Source organism: Cnephaeus nilssonii (genome assembly GCF_951640355.1).
Source record: "Cnephaeus nilssonii genome assembly, chromosome: 10".
NCBI lineage: Eukaryota > Metazoa > Chordata > Mammalia > Chiroptera > Vespertilionidae > Cnephaeus > Cnephaeus nilssonii.
The window spans coordinates 47,339,761-47,358,696 of record NC_137081.1 but is presented as its reverse complement, the minus strand read 5'-3'; the positions used below and the strand labels follow the sequence as shown (position 1 = coordinate 47,358,696).

Genomic DNA, 18,936 nt, shown 5'->3' with positions numbered 1-18,936 from the left:
GATGGAGCCCGCAACCCAGGCATGTGCCCTTGACCGGAATCGAACCCAGGACCCTTCAGTCCACAGGCTAACGCTCTATCCACTGAGCCAAACCAGCTAGGGCCATCACTCAATTCTTATAACAATTCTCTGATATCAGTATTTCCATTTCACAGATGAGGAAACTGAGACTCAAAGGTCAGCTAACTTGACTAAGCTCAGATGGGCAGAAGTAAAGGATTTGGACTTACTGATATTCCAGTGTTCTCTCCACTGTGCAATGTTACAATGCTACCTAACTGTATTCATCTTGCCTTTTGGTTTTGTTTACCTTTCTTTACTTTTTTCATTCAAGTCATTTAAAGTTTTTTTAACCTAAGGTGAACGTGGTTTGCCAGAAGAAATGGCAACTTCCAGAGAAAAAGAGATTGATGAAGCTAGTCCAAAGTATATCATAGTGGCATTGTTAGAAACATACAGTTAGGTAGCAATGTCAAGTGTCATGGGAGCATGGAACCTATGTGAGCATATTATAAAACCTAAGGGCCCATTTCCCTAAAGACACACACACACACACACACACACACACACACACACACACACACACACACATTTTGCATACAATTTTAAGGGTTTGGATGCCATAGCTGCTCTATGACATTAGTACATGCAGAATTAATTTAGTGCCTGGTCATGTGGGAGAAATATAAAATAATATAAAGAAATAATATCTATGAAAGTACTAGCATAGTTCCAGTGCATAGTAGGTACTCAGTAAATTCTTATTTAATCGGGTCTGATTAATGATTAACAGTATTTTTGCCTTCAAATAGGGAATCCACACCCACCGTTTAATGTAGTCTAGTACAAGAATTTGCCACCAGATGTCACTATTGTTCTACAGAAACGCTTACACAGACTCCACCCACTCCAACTTCACCCCACCCTCCATAGTACCTATATGCCAAGGTTGTGGGTTTGATCCCTGATCAGGGCATAAATAAGAATCAATCAATGATTGTATAAATGAGTGGAACAACAAATAGATGTCTCACTCTCCCTCTCTCTCTCCCTCTCTTTTCCTCTCTAAAGTAAAAATTTTAAAAAACATTAAAAGGGGGGGGGGGGGCAAATGAAAGATAAAAATGAGTCACTGACATATAACAATTCTGACATCCATCTGGGCTAATGTTGGATTTGACACTTGATGGATCAGAAAAGACAGCTAGGCCCTGCCGACATGGCTTATTGGTTGAGCTGCAACCTATGAACCAGGAGGTCACAGTTCGATTCCCGTAGGGGCATGTTCCCAGGTTGCAGGTTCAATCGCCCCTGTGGGGCAGCCCATCGGTGATTCTCTCTCATCACTGATGTTTCTATCTCTCTCTCCTTCTCCCTTCCTCTCTGAAATCGATGGAAATATTTTTAAAACACAATTTTTTAAAAAAATTGTGTTTTAAAAATATTTTTTAAAAAGCAAGTGAGCAAGATAGGGGGAGAAACCTAGGGTGGGAAAATAGGCTCATGTTCCATTCTTTGGAATTCATGTAAAAGGAATATGCATAATTAAATGTCTAAACTCAAAAAAAAAAGGAAAAGAAAAAATATTATGAATTGGGGGAAGGAAAGCACGTTGATTTATTCAAAAAGTATTTATTGAGTGCCTGCATTGGGCTAGGGGCAATGTTCAAAGTAACTAGATAAGTCAGGCCCGGTCCTCAGGATGCTCACAGTAGAGTGGAGGAAGGATCAGGGACCCCTCAGTGGACATCTGAGCTGAGACTTAGGCGACAAAGGGCGGGCCATGCTGAGATCTGAGGAAACAGAGTTCCAGACGGAAAAGGGGCCCTCCAAAGGCTCTGAGCCCTGCCTGGCCGGAGGGTAGGCAAAAGGAGCGAAAGTGGCCTGAGGTCCTAGAGGTTGGGAGGGCCAGATCCCAGAGCGGCCAGGAAGGGAATTTAGAGTTTTGTTGTTTTGTTTTGTTTGTTTTTTTTTTAACATATTTTATTGATTTTTTACAGAGAGGAAGGGAGAAGGATAGAGAGTTAGAAACATCGATGAGAGAGAAACATCGATCAGCTGCCTCCTGCACACACCCCACTGGGGATGTGCCCACAACCAAGGTACATGCCCTTGACCGGAATCGAACCCGGGACCTTTCAGTCCGCAGGCTGATGCTCTATCCACTGAGCCAAACCGGTTTCGGCGAATTTAGAGTTTTAAGGCTAAGTTTTTTGGCAGTGTAGAGAAACGGGGGTGAGGAGGAATGCCTAAGCATGTGTGTTGGAAGCCAGGCCGGTCATTCAGAGGTCAAGCACACGCTCCTGGGCCAGGGACCAGCCCGGGGAATCCGAGCCGCTGAACCCTGCCTGGAGCCTCCAATCCGCTTCAGGACGCGACGGCGCCGGGGAAAGCGCGCGCCTACCTCAGCGAAGCTTGGCCCTCGGGGCCCGCCGTAGACGTAGCGACAGGGGCGTCCCGTTGCCTTGGAGCCGGCGAGGCGCCGCTCAGCCTCCACCTCCGTGGAGAGGGCCCGCCGCGGGCCGCGGTCACCATGTCGGTGCTGGACGCGCTTTGGGAGGACCGGGACGTCCGCTTCGACGTGTCCTCGCAGTGAGTCCCGGATATTCCACCGCGGCCAAGAGCCCCTAGAGGGCGCCGCGGCACGCTCCGGGCCAGCGGGCGGAGCCTGCACCCCGCAGCTGCGGCCCGGGCGAGGGTGCCAGTGGGGTTAAGCCTGCGTGGGCACCTCGGGAAACCCTCGATGGGCCGGACACTGCGGCGCTGCCGAGGCCGGCGTTACAGCCACACGCGTCTAAACTACACGGTCTCGGGCCCGTGCGATCCCGGGGACCTGTGGGAGCTGAGCCCAAACCCCGCGGGGACCGCCCAGGACCCGGGCGTCCAGTACACCCAAGCGAGCTTGGGGTGGCAGTTTCGTGTGGCGGGAGAAGGTCGTGTGGACGCAGGAAACGGGGGTTCCAAAACTAGGCCTAGAATAACGACACACATTGTGAACCCCTTAGATAAAGGACTGCCCTGCAATGCTTGAGTCTTCTGTCCGTAAAATGGAGGAGGTGGGAGTACCCATCCTCCAAAACTCCTAACCACGCAAACTATTTCCGTGGTGAGCCTCCGTCTAATTATTCACCCAAATCACCAGTAGAAGAAGGAGCCCCTTTTTGGAGCCTCTCAAACAGAAGCTTTTAAAAGATTTCATGCTTTAAAGAGAGAAGAGTTAGAAATCTCTTGCCCAAAAGTCCAGGAAAAATGCCCATTTGGATATTAAATGTTGGAAAACAGTAAAGCTAAGGTTGTTGGCATAATGACGTGGGACTTATTCGCCACTTAGGATTCCTTATCATGAACAGAACCTAATTACTAATAGGTGGAAAAGTGAAATGTTAACTTTCAAGACTTATTCGTGACTAAATATCTAATACTAGCATGATCTTAGAACCTTTAAGGAGCCCTAGCCGGTTTGGCTCACTAGATAGAGCATTGGCCTGTAGACTGAAGGGACCCAGGTTGGATTCTTGGTCTAAGGGCGCATGCCCAGGTTGCGGGCTCATCTCCACTAGGGGGCGTGCAGGAGGCAGCTGATCAATGATTCTCATCATTGATATTTCTCTCTTCCCCTCCCTTCTTCTCTGAAATCAATAAAAAAATATTTAAAAAAGAACCTTTAAGGAGTTAAAAGGGAAGAGAATTTATGAAATTATAAACCATAGTTACATATTACACATATTCTATGATTTTTTCTGTTATTCTTGGGGGATTCTTGATCCAAGAAAACATCCATTTCATGAATATTTTTAGTTATTAAACAGTTAACAGATGCTTGCTATGTTCTGGTTATTGTGCTAATAGCTAGAGATACAAAATAATAGGAAATTATTTATCTCCCTTCCCTACCCCCATTCTAGTGCAGGAGATATACATTGACAGCTGTTTTTAAAAAATGTGATAAATACTATAAAAAAAAAAAACATGAACAAAAAGTTGGGGAACCATAGAAACAGAATAGTTGATTCTGCCTGGGGAAGGCCTCAAAAAAGAATAATATTTGAATTGAGCTCTGAAAAATAGTCAGAGCCTAGTCAAGGAAAACAGGAGGAAAGTATTCCAGAAAAAAAAAAAAAAAGGCAGAGTCTTGGAAATATAAACTTCATTGGTGAGAAGGCAATGTCTGGTAGGTAGAGGGTGGAGATAGGTACAAATAGAAAAATAGATTAGTCAGATTGTGAAATGTTCAACTGGGGATTTTGGACTTCATTTTTCAGGCAGTCGGGTGCCATGGAAGACTGGAGCAGGGAAGTGATATGACCATATCTGTGTTTTCAATAAGTAATTGAGTTGGTTCTATGGAGAATGTGTTAGAAGACTCTCCCACATATTCTGCTAGGTTTTGTTTTTTGTTTTCTTTGATATATTGGAATGCATTCTACCAGCAAACTGTTCTTCATTACTTTCTTTTGTCTCCTGTTTCTAATTGTTTACAAAGTCATGATGATGCTTTGCTTTGCTTCCATACTTTCCTCGATTCAGAAACCTCAGGGGGTTCTCCACTGTCCACAGGTTAAGGCCCAGTCCTGTCTGACTAGCATTTATGGTTCTCTGGTTCTCCATAATCTAGTTCTTATTTCCTAGCCCAACTATATTTCTCACTACCTCTCAGTATAGACCTTCTCCAGCCAGGCCAGTTTCTTCACATTCCCTTATCGTTTCTTATGCCTGTGCCTCTCTCCCTCTCTCCCAACTCTCTCTCCCCTTTCCTTCCCCTCCAAGTCCTACCTCTCCTTCTAGTTCTGGCTGCTCTACATGTGCCGGTCATTCCAGTCACACTTATCACCAGGTTCTTGGAGTTTTTGAATACCTTATTTTCAATGCATGAGCATTTGGTACTATATCCTTTATACTCTTGGCTGTTTTATAGGTATATGTCTTTTTTCTCCCTAACTAGATTTAAGTGGATGTATTATAGCTTTAAAATTAAAGTATTTATATTTATTTTAGACAAATGAAAACAAGACCTGGAGAAGTCCTTATTGATTGTTTAGATTCAATTGAAGACACCAAAGGAAATAATGGGGATAGAGGTGAGTATATTATCTAATACATTTTATATTTCTGGTTTATATTAGGTGGAGAATAAGATATGAAAAGCACTATATGTAATTCTGAGAGTGGGAGCATTAAATCCACATAAGACTTTCCTCAGACTGAAATGGAAGAAAGGGTAGGTATTAAACCTGTAGCCAGGGAATACAGGTTCTTCCCTCAGAACTCTGGTCCTTCGGTAAGCCCTGATTCTGACATCAGCTTCATCCAATGTAGCTGTTAAAAGTCCAGGAGCTTTGTTTGCGAGGGTCATGGGATAGTTCTGACTTTTGGGTCTGCCTCCCCCCAAAAAAGAATCGGGGTTAGTGGTACATAAATAGGCCATAGCTGTGCTTCATGGAGCTATGCTTCCTTTTAAGAAATCCAAGAATAATGCACAATCCCCTAAGACTGACACCTAGAGATGGACATGTGGAGAGCAAATTCAGTGCTGTATTATGAAGTCTAGTTAAAGGTTAAGTACAGAAAATACTGTGTGAGACGTCCGTGCATGTCGCTGAGTCCCTCCCAAAACAAATTTTCCCAAGCAGCTGTATGGAGCCAATGACCAGTGGTCAGAGGTGTTAGATGCATCACTACTGTTCTTCAAGATAAAAAATAGGAAATAAGGAGTGGGCAGCTTAGTGTATCTAAAAAGATGTTTGTGGGGAGAGGAGGTTTAGTAGGATGGGATATAACCCTCTTATTGAAGAGAAAAAATGAGGAAGGAGTAGACCTCATTCAAGTAAGAAGGATCAATAAATCGTAGAGCTAGAACAGTAACCATTACTGGCATAACATGCTCACTGCAGCATTTGAGTGGCTGATTCCTCTCTGAGCCTTTCTTCTCTGTGAGGAGAACCTAGCATCATCACCAGCTACTGGTGGATCCTGTCAATAGCTAGAGCCCATCATTAAAGAAATGCTTAGATCACATTTCTGAAATGCTTCCTAGTATACGCCAAGACCAAGTGAGCATGAGGTATCAAGACCTAGTAGCAAATAAGAAGGCTTAGTGTGTGCCTTTGGGGATGGAATAATAATCTCTAGATGGTCAGATCTTGAAAAATCCCTGAATTAACTTAACCGTTTGCACTCGCTTGCTTTTTTCTCGATTCCTGCTACCGATGCTAACCGTGTTGAGTCACACTCGACATCCGAGTGCAAAAGGTTAAGGAAGCCAAGAGAAAGTTTTGGTCTCATACAGATTGGCAGGAGTTCTTATGTGACATTCCATCCACTAGTCCAAACAAAGACTAAGGGTACTCACTGAGTGCAGTAGCCTATACTAGCACTTTGAGGTAGGGAGGAAAAAACATCTTCCTGGCCAGAAATCTTACTGTTAATAAAAATAACACCTCAGAAACAGTTGCTCAGAAAATGGAATTTTACAGGAGTGTACAGAGCTTCTGGCTAAAAAGAAAGTAAAAAAAAGAAGGGGCCCTGGCCAGGTGGCTCAGTTGTTGGAACATCATCCTATACAACAAGACGATGAGGGTTTGATACCAGGTCAGGACACTTATCTAGGTTGCAGGTTTTATCCCCGGTTGGAGCGAGTACAGGAGGCAACCGATTGATGTTTATCACATCGATGTTTCTCTCTCTCTCCTCCTTCCTCTTCTGTAAAATCGATTTTTTTAAAAACATATCCTCGTGTGAGGATTTTTAAAAAGGGGGGAGGGAAGAAGAATCCTGTCTTCTAGCTATCTCTTTCCCCTCCTTTCCAGAAGTGTGAAAATAACTAATCTAAGTCACTCTCAAGTTCAGAAGCCCCATGTTAAAACTATAAATATCCCAAAAGATTAGCACACTTAATCCACTTCAACTGTAAATACTCTGATATGGAATTATCAGATTAGCTTTGCGCACTGACGCTATATGAGAATGAAACAGCCATATTTCAGTGTTTGGAAGATTAAGAGAAACAGGGAGAATTATATTTTGGTGTTTGGGAAGACAGGAAAAGTCTATGCTTGGAATACTGGGTTTGGATTTGTACGATGGGGTCCTTTAGCAGGACAAAGGCAACATAAGAATGCTGGAGACTTGTAGGAGATGTACCAAGAACAGAAAAACAGATAATCAGAGTTGGTCAATGGTTTTATAAGGCAAACTCTTTGACCACAAACAACCTTTCTTGCATGTGCTACTGTCCTCCATTTGTCCCTCCAGACTCAGCACATTCTCCATCCTTTCTCCTTTCTCCTGAGAAACTGTATAGACTACATCAAAGGCCTCCTTGTGCACTCTAGCTTCTGGTTGGAAAAACCAAGGCAGAAGATCAAAGGGAGGCAGGAGAGTTCAGTCTGGGTGTTTATTCCCCACGTTCTTTCCTCTCAACACATTTGGCTCTTTAAGACTTTGTTCCTTCTTTTGGTTAACTGCTCCCTATCCTTGTCCCTTTGGGCCTGGGTGGTATAGATCTGCTACATTCACTTATGGTTCCTGACAACCCACCCGTACCTTTGTAATAAATCCTTTTGTATAGAAACCTCAATTATTCTAATTTGAGTGTGCCATCTGTTTTCTGTTTGACCCCGACTGATAGATGCAATGTCTACTCTTCTATGATCTTGTGTGAACCTTCCACTCTAGCCAGGCTGGGTTACTTATCATTTGTCAAGCATACCATGTAATGTTCTGCAGCTTCTCTTGAGGACACCTTCCTTTATTTTTAGAATCTCCTATCCCATCTCACCCCAACATTCATACAGATTTAGTCTCATTTTAGATATTCTAGGGGTTTTCAGGGAGGAAGGAGTATGACCTGGCTATAGATTACTCATAGAAGACTTCTATGGTTATAATTTGTTGAAAAAAAACATTGTGTTAAACAAAGTTAAGAGAGTTTTATTATTTTAGGGCTTCTCAATGCTATCATAATATGCTAATCCTATATAATAAAGAGGTAATATGCAAATTGACCATCACACCATCACAAGATGGCTGCCTACAACCAGGCCAGCAGGGGGGTTAGTGAGAGATGACCAAACGACTGAACAAGCAGGTTGTGTGGGGCGACCAGGCCGGCAGGGGTGTTAGTGAGGGACAACTAAACGACTGAACAAGCAGGCAGTGTGGGGCAACCAGGCTGGCAGGGGGGCCATGAGGGGCGACCAGGCTGGCAGGGGGGGGGGCAGTTGGGGGCAACCAGGCCAGCGGAGGGGGGGCAGTTAGGGGTGACCAGGCAGGCAGGCAGGTGAGCTATTAGGAGCCAGCAGTCCAGGATTGTGAGAGGGATGTCCGACTGCCGGTTTAGACCCAATCCCCAGGCCTAAACCGGCAGTTGGACATCCCCCGAAGGGTCCCAGATTGGAGAGGGTGCAGGCTGGGCTGAGGGGACACCCCCTCGTGCACAAATTTCATGTACTAGGCCTCTAGTTGTATTATAAATCGCTAAGATACATAGTTTACCATGTTCAGATTTACTTTACTTTTTTCCCCTGGGAGCTGCTGATACTGGGCCATTAGTTTCATGTCCATCTTTTTTTTTTTTTATTAGAACCAGATGGCTCTAAAACTAATGCCTCCACTCCTCTGGAATGTGTGTGTGTGTGTGTGTGTGTCTGTGTGTCTGTGTGTGTCTGTGTGTACTCATATTCTGTACATCATCTTATTTTGTATTGAAAAAAATAAGCTCTTAAGGTAACCTATTTTTTTTTTTGTTTGCTTTTAGGTAGACTCTTAGTAACAAATTTAAGAATTCTCTGGCACTCTTTGGCATTACCAAGAGTCAATCTTTGTAAGTATCTTCGTTAGATAACACTAGACAAAAACAAAAAATACTTTGTCAAGTGAACTTGCACAGTGGCTTTTACTTCCAAAAAAACTATACTATAAAATATGTGGAAAACTTTATTTATTTACTTACTTATTTATTTATCCTCATCCAAGGATATATTTGTGTGTTTCTAAAATATATTTTATTGATTTTACTGAGAGGAAGGGAGAAGGATAGAGAGTTAGAAACATCAGTGAGAAACATTGATCAGTTGCCTCCTACACGCTCCCCACTGGAGATGAGCCCTCAACCAAGGTACATGCCCTTGACCAGAATCGAATCCAGGATACTTCAATCCAAGGGCTAACACTCTATCCACTGAGCCAAACTGGTTAAGGCCCAAAGATATGTTTTTATTGACTTTTAGAGAGAGAGAAACTGGGAGGGAGGGTGGAAGGGAGAGAGAGAGAGAGAAGCATCAATGTGAGAAAGAAACATTGATTGGTTGCCTCCCGTAATCACAACAACCAGGGATCGAACTCACAACCTATGTATGTGCCCTGACCAGGAATTGAACCCACAGTCTTTTTGGTGCACAAGACAACACTCCAATCCAGCACTCCAATCACTTGGCGAGGGCAAAAACTTTAAACTGATAAAAGTTTCAGAAATCCTTGACTAGCCCTTTAAGTGCATCATAATTTAAAAGAAATGTTATTCAGTCTGTCCAGTTTATCTCCTGGACATACAGGAGATTAGTACTTTTACATTGAATGATTTTGTTTGTTTTTTGTTTATCTTTGACAACTTGCTATGACCTGTTTCAAGTAATCCCAAAAAAGGGAAATCTGAATTGTAATAGAAAGGTACAAACTTTCACTGTGTTAAATTTTGTTTAACTTACTTTAAAAAACTATTTTAGCCCTAGCTGGTTTGGCTCAGTGGATGGAGCGTTGGCCTGTGGACTGAAGGGTCCCAGGTCTGATTTGGGTCAAGGGCACATGCCCAGGTTGCAGGCTTGATCCCCAGAAGGGGGCGTGCAGGAGGCAGCTGATCAATGATTCTCTCTCATCATTGATCTTTCTCTTTCTCCCTCTCCCTTTCTCTCTCTGAAATTAAAACACACACACACACACAACAAACACACACACACCTATTTTAGATTATCCAGATAAACATTTTTTTCTTGATAGAGTGATGCTAAGATTTTCAGTAAACAATACTGTACGTTTTAGAGAAGTAAATTTTCTTTGTCCAATGTTATGAATGTGTTTGTTCAAAGAGGCAGAATTGACTTTCCATTTCTTTTCATTATTTAACTTAAATTTGTAGTTGTTCCATGAAAATGTTTAAAAGCTATATTTTTACATTTAATTTTTTAAAACTTAAAAGTTCTGTGTATAGATTTTTTTCTCAGTTTATTATATTACATTCTTTAAATTCTTTGCTTTTGAATTTTAGCTATCGGTTACAACTGCATACTGACTATTACAACAAGGACTGCTAACTCTGTAAGTCTGAAAAACCTTATTGAAATATATATATAGTGAAGAAACATGAGATATTTGAAGTTGGTGTTTGTTTTCACTGTGAGAAATTGCTTTTAAAATCTGAACTTTTAAATACATTTGTCCTTACAGAAATTACGAGGCCAAACTGAAGCTCTTTATATACTAACAAAATGTAACAGTACTCGTTTTGAGTTTATATTTACAAATTTGATTCCTGGAAGTCCTAGACTTTTTACTTCTGTGATTGCAGTACACAGGTATGATAATACTTTGTGGATTACTGAATATTTTATAATAATTCTATGATATAAAGGTTTAGAGAATAAAGTTTAGAAGTGTGGTGCTATCTTCCTCCAAGCTCTATTGCAAATATTCTGAAGATATATAGAAGAACACATTGTATTATCATTTAGTAAACACTTTGAAGGTATTTATAAAGCACATACGACTATTGAAGATTCATAAAAAAATTTCTACTGAAGATTCTATTAGCTACAAAGGTAGTTACAAGGGAATAGAAAATCCATTCAATGTAAATAACAAAGTTATATAATTTAATTAATGATTTAAAAAGATTATTTTTCTAATAGTAGAAAATATGTCTGGGTGTTTTCCCCAAAGAATTTTATTGTTGTTTTGTTTTATGGTTATTTGGGGCTTTTTGTTTGTTTGCTGAATTCTTCTCTTTTCACTACTTCAGCTCCTTTTTTTTTTTTTAAATAAATCACTTATTCTCCAACATTTATTTCATGTTCTTTATTGATTTCAGAGAGAAAGGAAAAGGGAGAGAGAGATAGAAACATCAATGATGAGAGAGAACCATTGATAGAGCCCACAACTTGGACATGTGCCCCTGACCGGAATCAAACCCAAGGACCCTTCAGTCTACAGGCCGACGCTCTATCCACTGAGCCAAACTGGCCAGGGCAGCTCTTTTTTTTTTTTTTTAATCAGTCCTAAGTGCTATGATGTTTTTAAAAGCTTGACTAAGATGACAGCAAAATAAATATATATATAAATTTATACACACACACAGAGATATAATAATATATATATAATTGTTTTAATTTGCATGCACTTCTTTTATTACTAGTGATGCTGAAATTTTTCTCTTTTTTTTTTGTTATTTATAGCTTCCTATTGTAAATTTCTTAATTATGTCTCTATCAGCCATATATATTGCAAATGTTTTTCTTAGTTTCCTAGTTTGTTAGTTCTTAATTTTGTTGATTGTTTAAATCTACACAGTGGTTTAGTGTTTTGTTTTTTGTGTTTTTTTATATATATATATAATTCACATAACAAAAAATGTAGTATTTTAAAGTTTATACTTTGGTAGTTTGGGTATATTCACAAGATATCATCACTGCCCAATTCCAGAATATTTCCATCACCCCAAAAAGAAACTGCCATAGCAACCACTGATTTACTTTATGTCTCTATGGATTTGCCTATTCTTGACATTACATGTAAATGGAGTCATATAATATGGTGGTCTTTTATATCTGACTTTTTTTTAAATTTTATTTATTGATTTTGAGAGAGAGACAGTTTTGTTGTTCTACTTATTTATGCATTCATTTTTGTTGATTCTTGTATGTGCCCTGTCTGGGGATCAAACTCGCAAGGAAGCTACCCTGCCAGGGCCAGCTTCTTCTTTTTTTTTTTTTTTTATAAGTCAATTGACCCATCTTTTTCCTTTTTTCTTTCTTTCTTTTTTTTTTTTTTTTCTTAGAGGGAGAGGAAGGGAGAAGGAGAGAGAAAAACATCAATGTGAGAGTGAAACATTGATTAGCTCCCTCCTATACACCTCCTACTGGGGATTGAGCCCAAAACCCTGGCCTATGCCCTGACCTGGAATTGAACCAGCAACCTTTCTGTGCCTGGGACGATGCCCAACAACTGAGCCACATCGGCCAGGGCTAAGTGTGACTTCTTTCACTTACATAATGTTTTCAAGGTCTATCATGTTATAGCATATTATCAGTATTTTACTCATTTTTATAGCTGAATGATACTCCATTGTATGGACACATTTTGTTTATTCATCAGTTAATAGATATTTTTTGTCTGTTATGAAAAATGCTGCTGTGAACATTCGTGTATAAGTTTTGTGTGAAAACATACTTTAGTTTTCTTTGGTATATATCTAAACTTTAGCTTTTTATTTCACTTTACCTAGAGAAGTAATGTAAAATCAAGTTTGAAGGGAACATGGAAGCTGCTTTTCTTTAATAGTATAAAAATGTTATGTGTTTCCCCAAAAATAATTTACAGCATAAATAGTTTCCATTTTCTCCCCTGATTAAATATTGATAATTACAGCACTGAATGAAATTAAGATTTATAAGCAAATGTTTGTATCCTACTTTCACAATTTATATGTTAGAAGGTTAATTAGAGTAAAACTGAGAAAATTAACATTGAGTACTATAATTTATATGAACAACTTCTAAAGTTATTTGGGCTAAGAAAACCTTTTAGTTTCATTATATGGGTAAATTAGCCTATAATTTTGTGGAGTAAAATTAGAATTAATTAATCAAAAGTTAAGAATTTTCTTATAGTAGCCAAGATATGAAGCAACCCAAGTGCCCATCAGTAGACCAGTGGATAAAATGTTGTGGTACATATATACAATGGAATATTACTCAGCCATAAAAAAAAAGTGAAATCTGCCCTGGTCAGATAGCTCAGTTGGTTAGAGTGTCATCCCAATATGCCAAGGTTGCAGGTCCAGTCCCCAGTCAGGGCACATACAAGAATCAACCAATGAGTGCATAAATAAGTAGAATAACAAATCCAGCTCTCTCTATCTCTCTCTCTTTCCCTCTTTCCCATCCTCTCTAAAATCAATAAATGGAAAATTTTTTTAAAGAAGAATGACATCTAACCATTTGTGACAACATGGATGGACCTAGAGGGTATACTAAGTGAAATCAAAGACAAATACCATGTTTTCACTATATGTGGAAGCTAAAGAATAACTAAATGAACAAAGAAAATAGAAACAGACTCAGAGCTACAGAGAACAGACTAATGGTTGCCAGAGGAGAGGGAGGTTGGGGGACTGGTGAAAAAGGCAAAGGAATTAAGAAGTACAAATTGATAGTTACAAAATAGTCATGGGGATGTAAAGTACAGCATAGGGAATATAGTCAATAATCTTATATAATAAAGAGGTAATATGCAAATTGACCCTCACACCATCAAAAGATGGCTGCACCCACAGCAGAGGTGGGGTTTCCGTAACACAAGATGGCTGCGCCTACAGCAAAGGCAGGGTTCCCGTAACAAGCCATAAGGAGCAATCAGCAGGGACCTGAGGCTGCATGGCACCGGGCCTGGGTGGGGGACCTGAGGCTGCGCTCCTGCCCGGCGGAGCTTGACAGGAGACTTCAAGGCGCGCCCCCCACCCCAGCGCCAGGCCGGGGAACCTCAGGCCACGTCCCCCGTCCTGCAGGGCTTGACGGGAGACCTCAGGCCATGGCCCCCGCCCCGGCACCAGGCCGGGGGACCTGAGGCTGCGCCCCCCAGCCCGGCATGCGCCGGTGGACCTGAGGCTGCGCCCCCCAGCCCGGCATGTGCCGGTGGACCTGAGACTGCAGCACTCATCTGGTGGGGCTTGACGGGGGACCTGAGGCTGCGCCCGGCACCGGTCCGGGGGACCTAAGGCTGCACCCCCCGCCTGGCACCAGGCCAGGGGACCTGAGGTTGCACCCCCACCCGGCGGGGCTTGACGGGTGTGGGGCTAGCCGGGTCTGGATCTCGTCCAATGCAGGTGGGGCCGGCCGGGTCTGGGTCTCGTGTGATTTCAAGGCATGTGCGGGTAGGCGGGGACTTGACTCTGGGTCCCACAGCGCGCCCCAGACTCTGACAGGAGGAAGATTTTCATATACATTTTACTAATTTTCTTTCATCTCCGACACTTCTATTATAGAGAAAGGGCAAATAGCAATATTAAAATATTTCCTCTAATTAATTCCCTTTTAATGTGCACAATTTTGTGCACTGGGCCACTAGTGTTGTAATAACTATGTATGGTGCCAGGTGGGTACTTGAAATATCAGGGAATTACTTCGTAACGTATGTGATTATCTAACCACTATGCTGTACATTTGAGATTGATACAAAGTAATATTAAATGTAAATTGTAATTGAAAAATGAAATTTTAAAAAGTTAAGAATTTTCTTCTGGCCGAAACCGGTTTGGCTCAGTGGATAGAGCATCGGCCTGCAGACTGAAAGGTCCCAGGTTCGATTCCGGTCAAGGGCACGTACGTTGGCTGCGGGCACATCCCCAGTAGGGGGTGTGCAGGAGGCAGCTGATAGATGTTTCTCTCTCATTGATGTTTCTAACTCTCTATCCCTCTCCCTTCCTCTCTGTAAAAAATCAATAAAATATATTTTTTAAAAAAAGAATTTTCTTCTGTATTTATTATTTATTAATAGAGAGAAATGGAAAGAAAACAAAATTATAGAGATTTGATACACACACTGTCTGTCTTAGACTCTGTCCTAGGGTTACTTTTGGAATTGGTACAGATTCATTCTAATTTTCTGTGTAGAGGTAGATGTGAGCATAATTTCTTCAGGTTGTAGTGAGAAAAAGAATAATGGTGCCTTTGACTAAAACAAATGAAGGGAAGCATTTTGATAGAAAAAATAATTTTCATGTCTATTATATAGAAGCATTGTTTCTTAGTTTGAGAGAAAATCTGTGCCCTCTCATGCTGTGTGATATGTAGTGCCTCTGTGCTGTGTGATATGTAGTGCCTTAAAAATTAGACATCTAAAAAATAGTTTACTGAGACAAAATATGTAAGTGCCACACTAAAATGACAAAGTTTACAAAAGACTGTAATCACCAAAACTTACTGAAAAGAAAAAAATTTTCAATTTACTGTGATAATTACTTGAGTGATGTATATAAGTACTAACAATTGTATATTTTAACATAAACAAAGAAAACTGCATTTTCAGTTTGGGTTAGCCTTTTGTTTGTTCTCTTTTACAGAGCATATGAAACTTCTAAAATGTATCGTGATTTTAAATTGAGAAGTGCACTGATTCAAAATAAGGAACTAAGGTTATTACCACAAGAACATGTATATGATAAAATCAATGGAGTATGGAATTTATCCAGTGATCAGGTATTGTACAAGAAACTAATGAATCTTTTGGATCAGTACCTTGGTAATAATTTTTCCATTTATCATTATGTTTATATATTCATTTAACTGTTAAAATTAGCATCATTCCTCTTGATAAATTAACATTATAACTCTTCATATGAAATAATATAATTTTCATGTTTTTATGGTTTTGTCTGTTTAACATTTGTCCTACATTGCATTTAGAGCTGGAATGGACCTCAGAGATCATCTCTAGTTTAGCCTCTATTCACTTATAGATGAAAAACTCAGGCCCTTAAGAATCAAGTGACCTCACATACCTAGTTCAGCCCAGAGCCATGATCTTCCCCCTATGCTACTACACTGCACTCCGCATCTTGATAACCTATACTAATGGAGGAGAGCTAAGGGTTGGACCATCACAGAAGTTTTTTAATCTGGTCTTAATGGAATCCTCTCTAATAAAATGGTAATATGCAAATTAACCATCACTCCGCTACATAAGCCACGCCCACCAGCCAATCAGGGCGAGTATGCAAATTAACCCCAATCCAAGATGGCTACAGCCACAGAGAGCAAGGTTTCCCAGGTAACAGAGGAAGCCAAGCTTTCCATAGCCATTGCAGGCCTAAGCCTCCACTCAAGCTACAAAGTTTCAATTATAGAAGGTAAACAAATTCAAACAAATGGCGGCAGAATGGAGCTTGAGAGAGCAGGCCAGGGTTGTCGGCGGCAACAGGGGAAGCAAAGCTTTCCGCACACCCTGGCCGGGCTCACCCGCTTAAGGCTACAAAGTTTCAATTGTAGAAGGTGAATTAACTGCCATAGAAATGGCTGCCGGAGCCCCAGGCTTGGCTCCGCTCCAGGCTACAAAGTTTCAATTGTAGAAGGAAAATAAATTCCAGATACCAGGACCTCCCTTTGGGTTGCCAGGGGGCGTGGCCAGCCTGCAAACCACCACAGGCCCCTCGCTCAGGCCTCCCCACACCCCAAGGGAACCCCCACCCTTATCTGTGACACCCTTCAGGGAAAACCAGCTGGCCCCCACCCGTGCACCAGGCCTCTATCCTATCTAATAAAAAGGTAATATACAGATTGATCATCACTGCAACACACAATATAGCTGCCCCCATGTGGTCAAAGATCCTGCCCCCATGTGGACACAAGATGGCCACTACAAGATGGCCAGCAGGGGAGGGCAGTTGGGAGGCACCCGGCCTGCAAGGGAGGGCAGTTGTGAGGGACCAGGCCTGCAAGGGAGGGCAGTTGAGAGGGACCAGGCTTGCAAGAGAGGGCAGTTGGAGGTGATCAACCCTGCAGGAGAGGGCTGTTAGGGGTGACCAGGCTGGCAGAGGAGGGAAGTTGGGGGCAAACAGGCTGGCAGGGGAGCAGTTAAGCATCAACCAGGCTGGCAGCAGAGTGGTTAGGAGGTGATCAGGCTGGCAGGCAAAAGCGGTTAGGGGCAATCAGGAAGGCAGGCAGGCAAGCAGTTGGGAGCCAGCAGTCCTGGATTGTGAGAGGGATGTCCGACTGCCCGTTTAGGCCCGATCCCACTAGGATCGGGCCTAAACGGGCAGTCGGACATCCCTCCAGGAGTCCCAGATTGGAGAGGGTACAGGCTGGGCTGAGGGACAACCCCCTGCCGTGCACGAATTTCGTGCACCAGGCTTCTAGTTAAATATATAATTCATTTGGTGACTCCTGTATCCATTATTGTAACTTTTCATTTACTCTTGAAATTATTTCTAGTTGAAACATATAAACAACTAATAGTTGGAATAAGTAAAATTAATTTCTAGAGAAAAATTTGTCTCTTACCAAGAATAGTTTCCAGTTTATATGTGTGTTACAACCTAGATTATACTGACAACCACTGTGGTAAAGCTATAGCATTTGAATGAAGAGCATCTTGCTAAAAATAAACATTGAATCATAAACTTAAATTGTAAATAAACTTTTCTCATTTGAAAAGTTCTAGTTTTAAACTATGATAAAGGTTCTATAGGAGATATACATTCCCCACCTGACTAACTCCTTTTTATCAGAAGTCAGCAAAATTTATTCTGTAAAGGGCCTGATGGTAAATATTTTAGACTAGAGGCCCGGTGCACGGATTCATGCATAGGTGGGGTCCCTCAGCCTGGCCTGCGCCCTCTCACAATGGGGGACCCCTCGGGGGATGTAGCAGTGCTGAAGTGGCAGGCGGCCAACCCCCAGCCAGGGCCGGGCGCAGCTCTGCTGCCGCTCAACCTGGCTCCGCTGCCATAGCTGCGCTTACCAGCTGTGAGCCCAGCTTCTGGCTGAGAGGTGCTCCCCCTGTGGGAGCACACTGACCACCAAGGGGCAGCTCCTACATTGAGCGTCTGCCCCGGTGGTCAGTGTGCATCATAGCAACCGGTCATTCTAGTCGTTCGGTCGTAACGGTCGCTTAGGCTTTTATATATATAGACTAGAGGCTTGGTGCACAAAATTCATGCATGGGGGGCGGTCCCCTCAGTCCAGCCTGCACCCTCTCCAATCCAGGATCCCTCTCACAATCCAGGACTAACCACTCACCTACCTGCTCGACTGACTGTCCCTAACTGCCCCCCCCTTGCCAGCTGAGTCACCCCCTACTGTCCCCTCCCCCCCGCCAACCTGGTCACCCCTTACTGCCCCCCCTGCCGATCTGGTCGCCCCTCACTGCTCCCACTGCCAGCCTGGTCACCCCCAACTGCCCCCCGCTGTTGGCCTGGTTGCCCCACGCAGCCTGCTGTTCAGTCGTTTGGTCATCCCTCACTAACCCCTCTGCCAGCCTGGTCGCTCCATGCATTTTGCTTGTTCAGTCATTTGGTTGTCCCTCACTAACCCCCCTGCCTGCTGGGTCACCCCATGCAGCCTGCTGTTCAGTCATTTGGTCGTCCCTCACTAACCCCCCTGCCGGCCTGGTCGCCCCACACAGCCTGCTTGTTCAGTCATTTGGTCATCCCTCACTAACCCCCCTGCCGGCCTGGTCGCCCCACACAGCCTGCTTGTTCAGTCATATGGTCATCTCTCACCCCCCTGCCGGGCTGGTCGCCCCATGCAGCCAGTGTTCGGTCATCTGTCCGGTCGTGACGGCCCCTGGCTTTTTATATATTAGGATTTTACAGGCCATATAGTTTCTGTTCCAATTTCTCCGTCCTGCCATTATAGTGTGAAACCAGCCATAGACAACACATAAACAAGTGTATGGCTGGGTTTCAGTATGGACACTGAAGTTTGAATTTCATACAATATTCATGTGTCATAAAATGTTCTTTTTGCTTTTTTCCCCAACCATTTAAAAATGCAAAAATTATTCTTAGCTTGTGGGCCATACAAAATGAGGCAGCAGGCCAGATTTGGCCTATGGACCATAATTTACCTACCCTTGCTCTAGTTCATAGTTTAGATGTCACTTTCTGAAATACTTTTATGTGTTTCTTATACACCCTGTACTCAATTACCACTCCATATTATTACCACTCTA

General features: G+C 42.4%; 1 protein-coding gene across 2 annotated transcripts in view; it reads left to right on the top strand.

Annotated features, from left to right (window-relative positions):
• Positions 1-2,463: 2,463 nt before the first annotated feature.
• LOC307106007 (BBSome complex member BBS5) overlaps positions 2,464-18,936 on the top strand; it is a 47,793-nt gene continuing 31,320 nt past the window's right edge. For both annotated transcript variants that reach the window (XM_079782067.1, XM_079782068.1), the window contains exons 1-6: positions 2,464-2,592; positions 4,996-5,078; positions 8,756-8,821; positions 10,262-10,311; positions 10,441-10,568; positions 15,329-15,464. In XM_079782067.1, the coding sequence (XP_079638193.1) occupies positions 2,534-2,592; positions 4,996-5,078; positions 8,756-8,821; positions 10,262-10,311; positions 10,441-10,568; positions 15,329-15,464 (522 nt within the window). In that variant the 5' untranslated portion in view covers positions 2,464-2,533. The remainder of the gene's footprint in view (positions 2,593-4,995; positions 5,079-8,755; positions 8,822-10,261; positions 10,312-10,440; positions 10,569-15,328; positions 15,465-18,936) is intronic.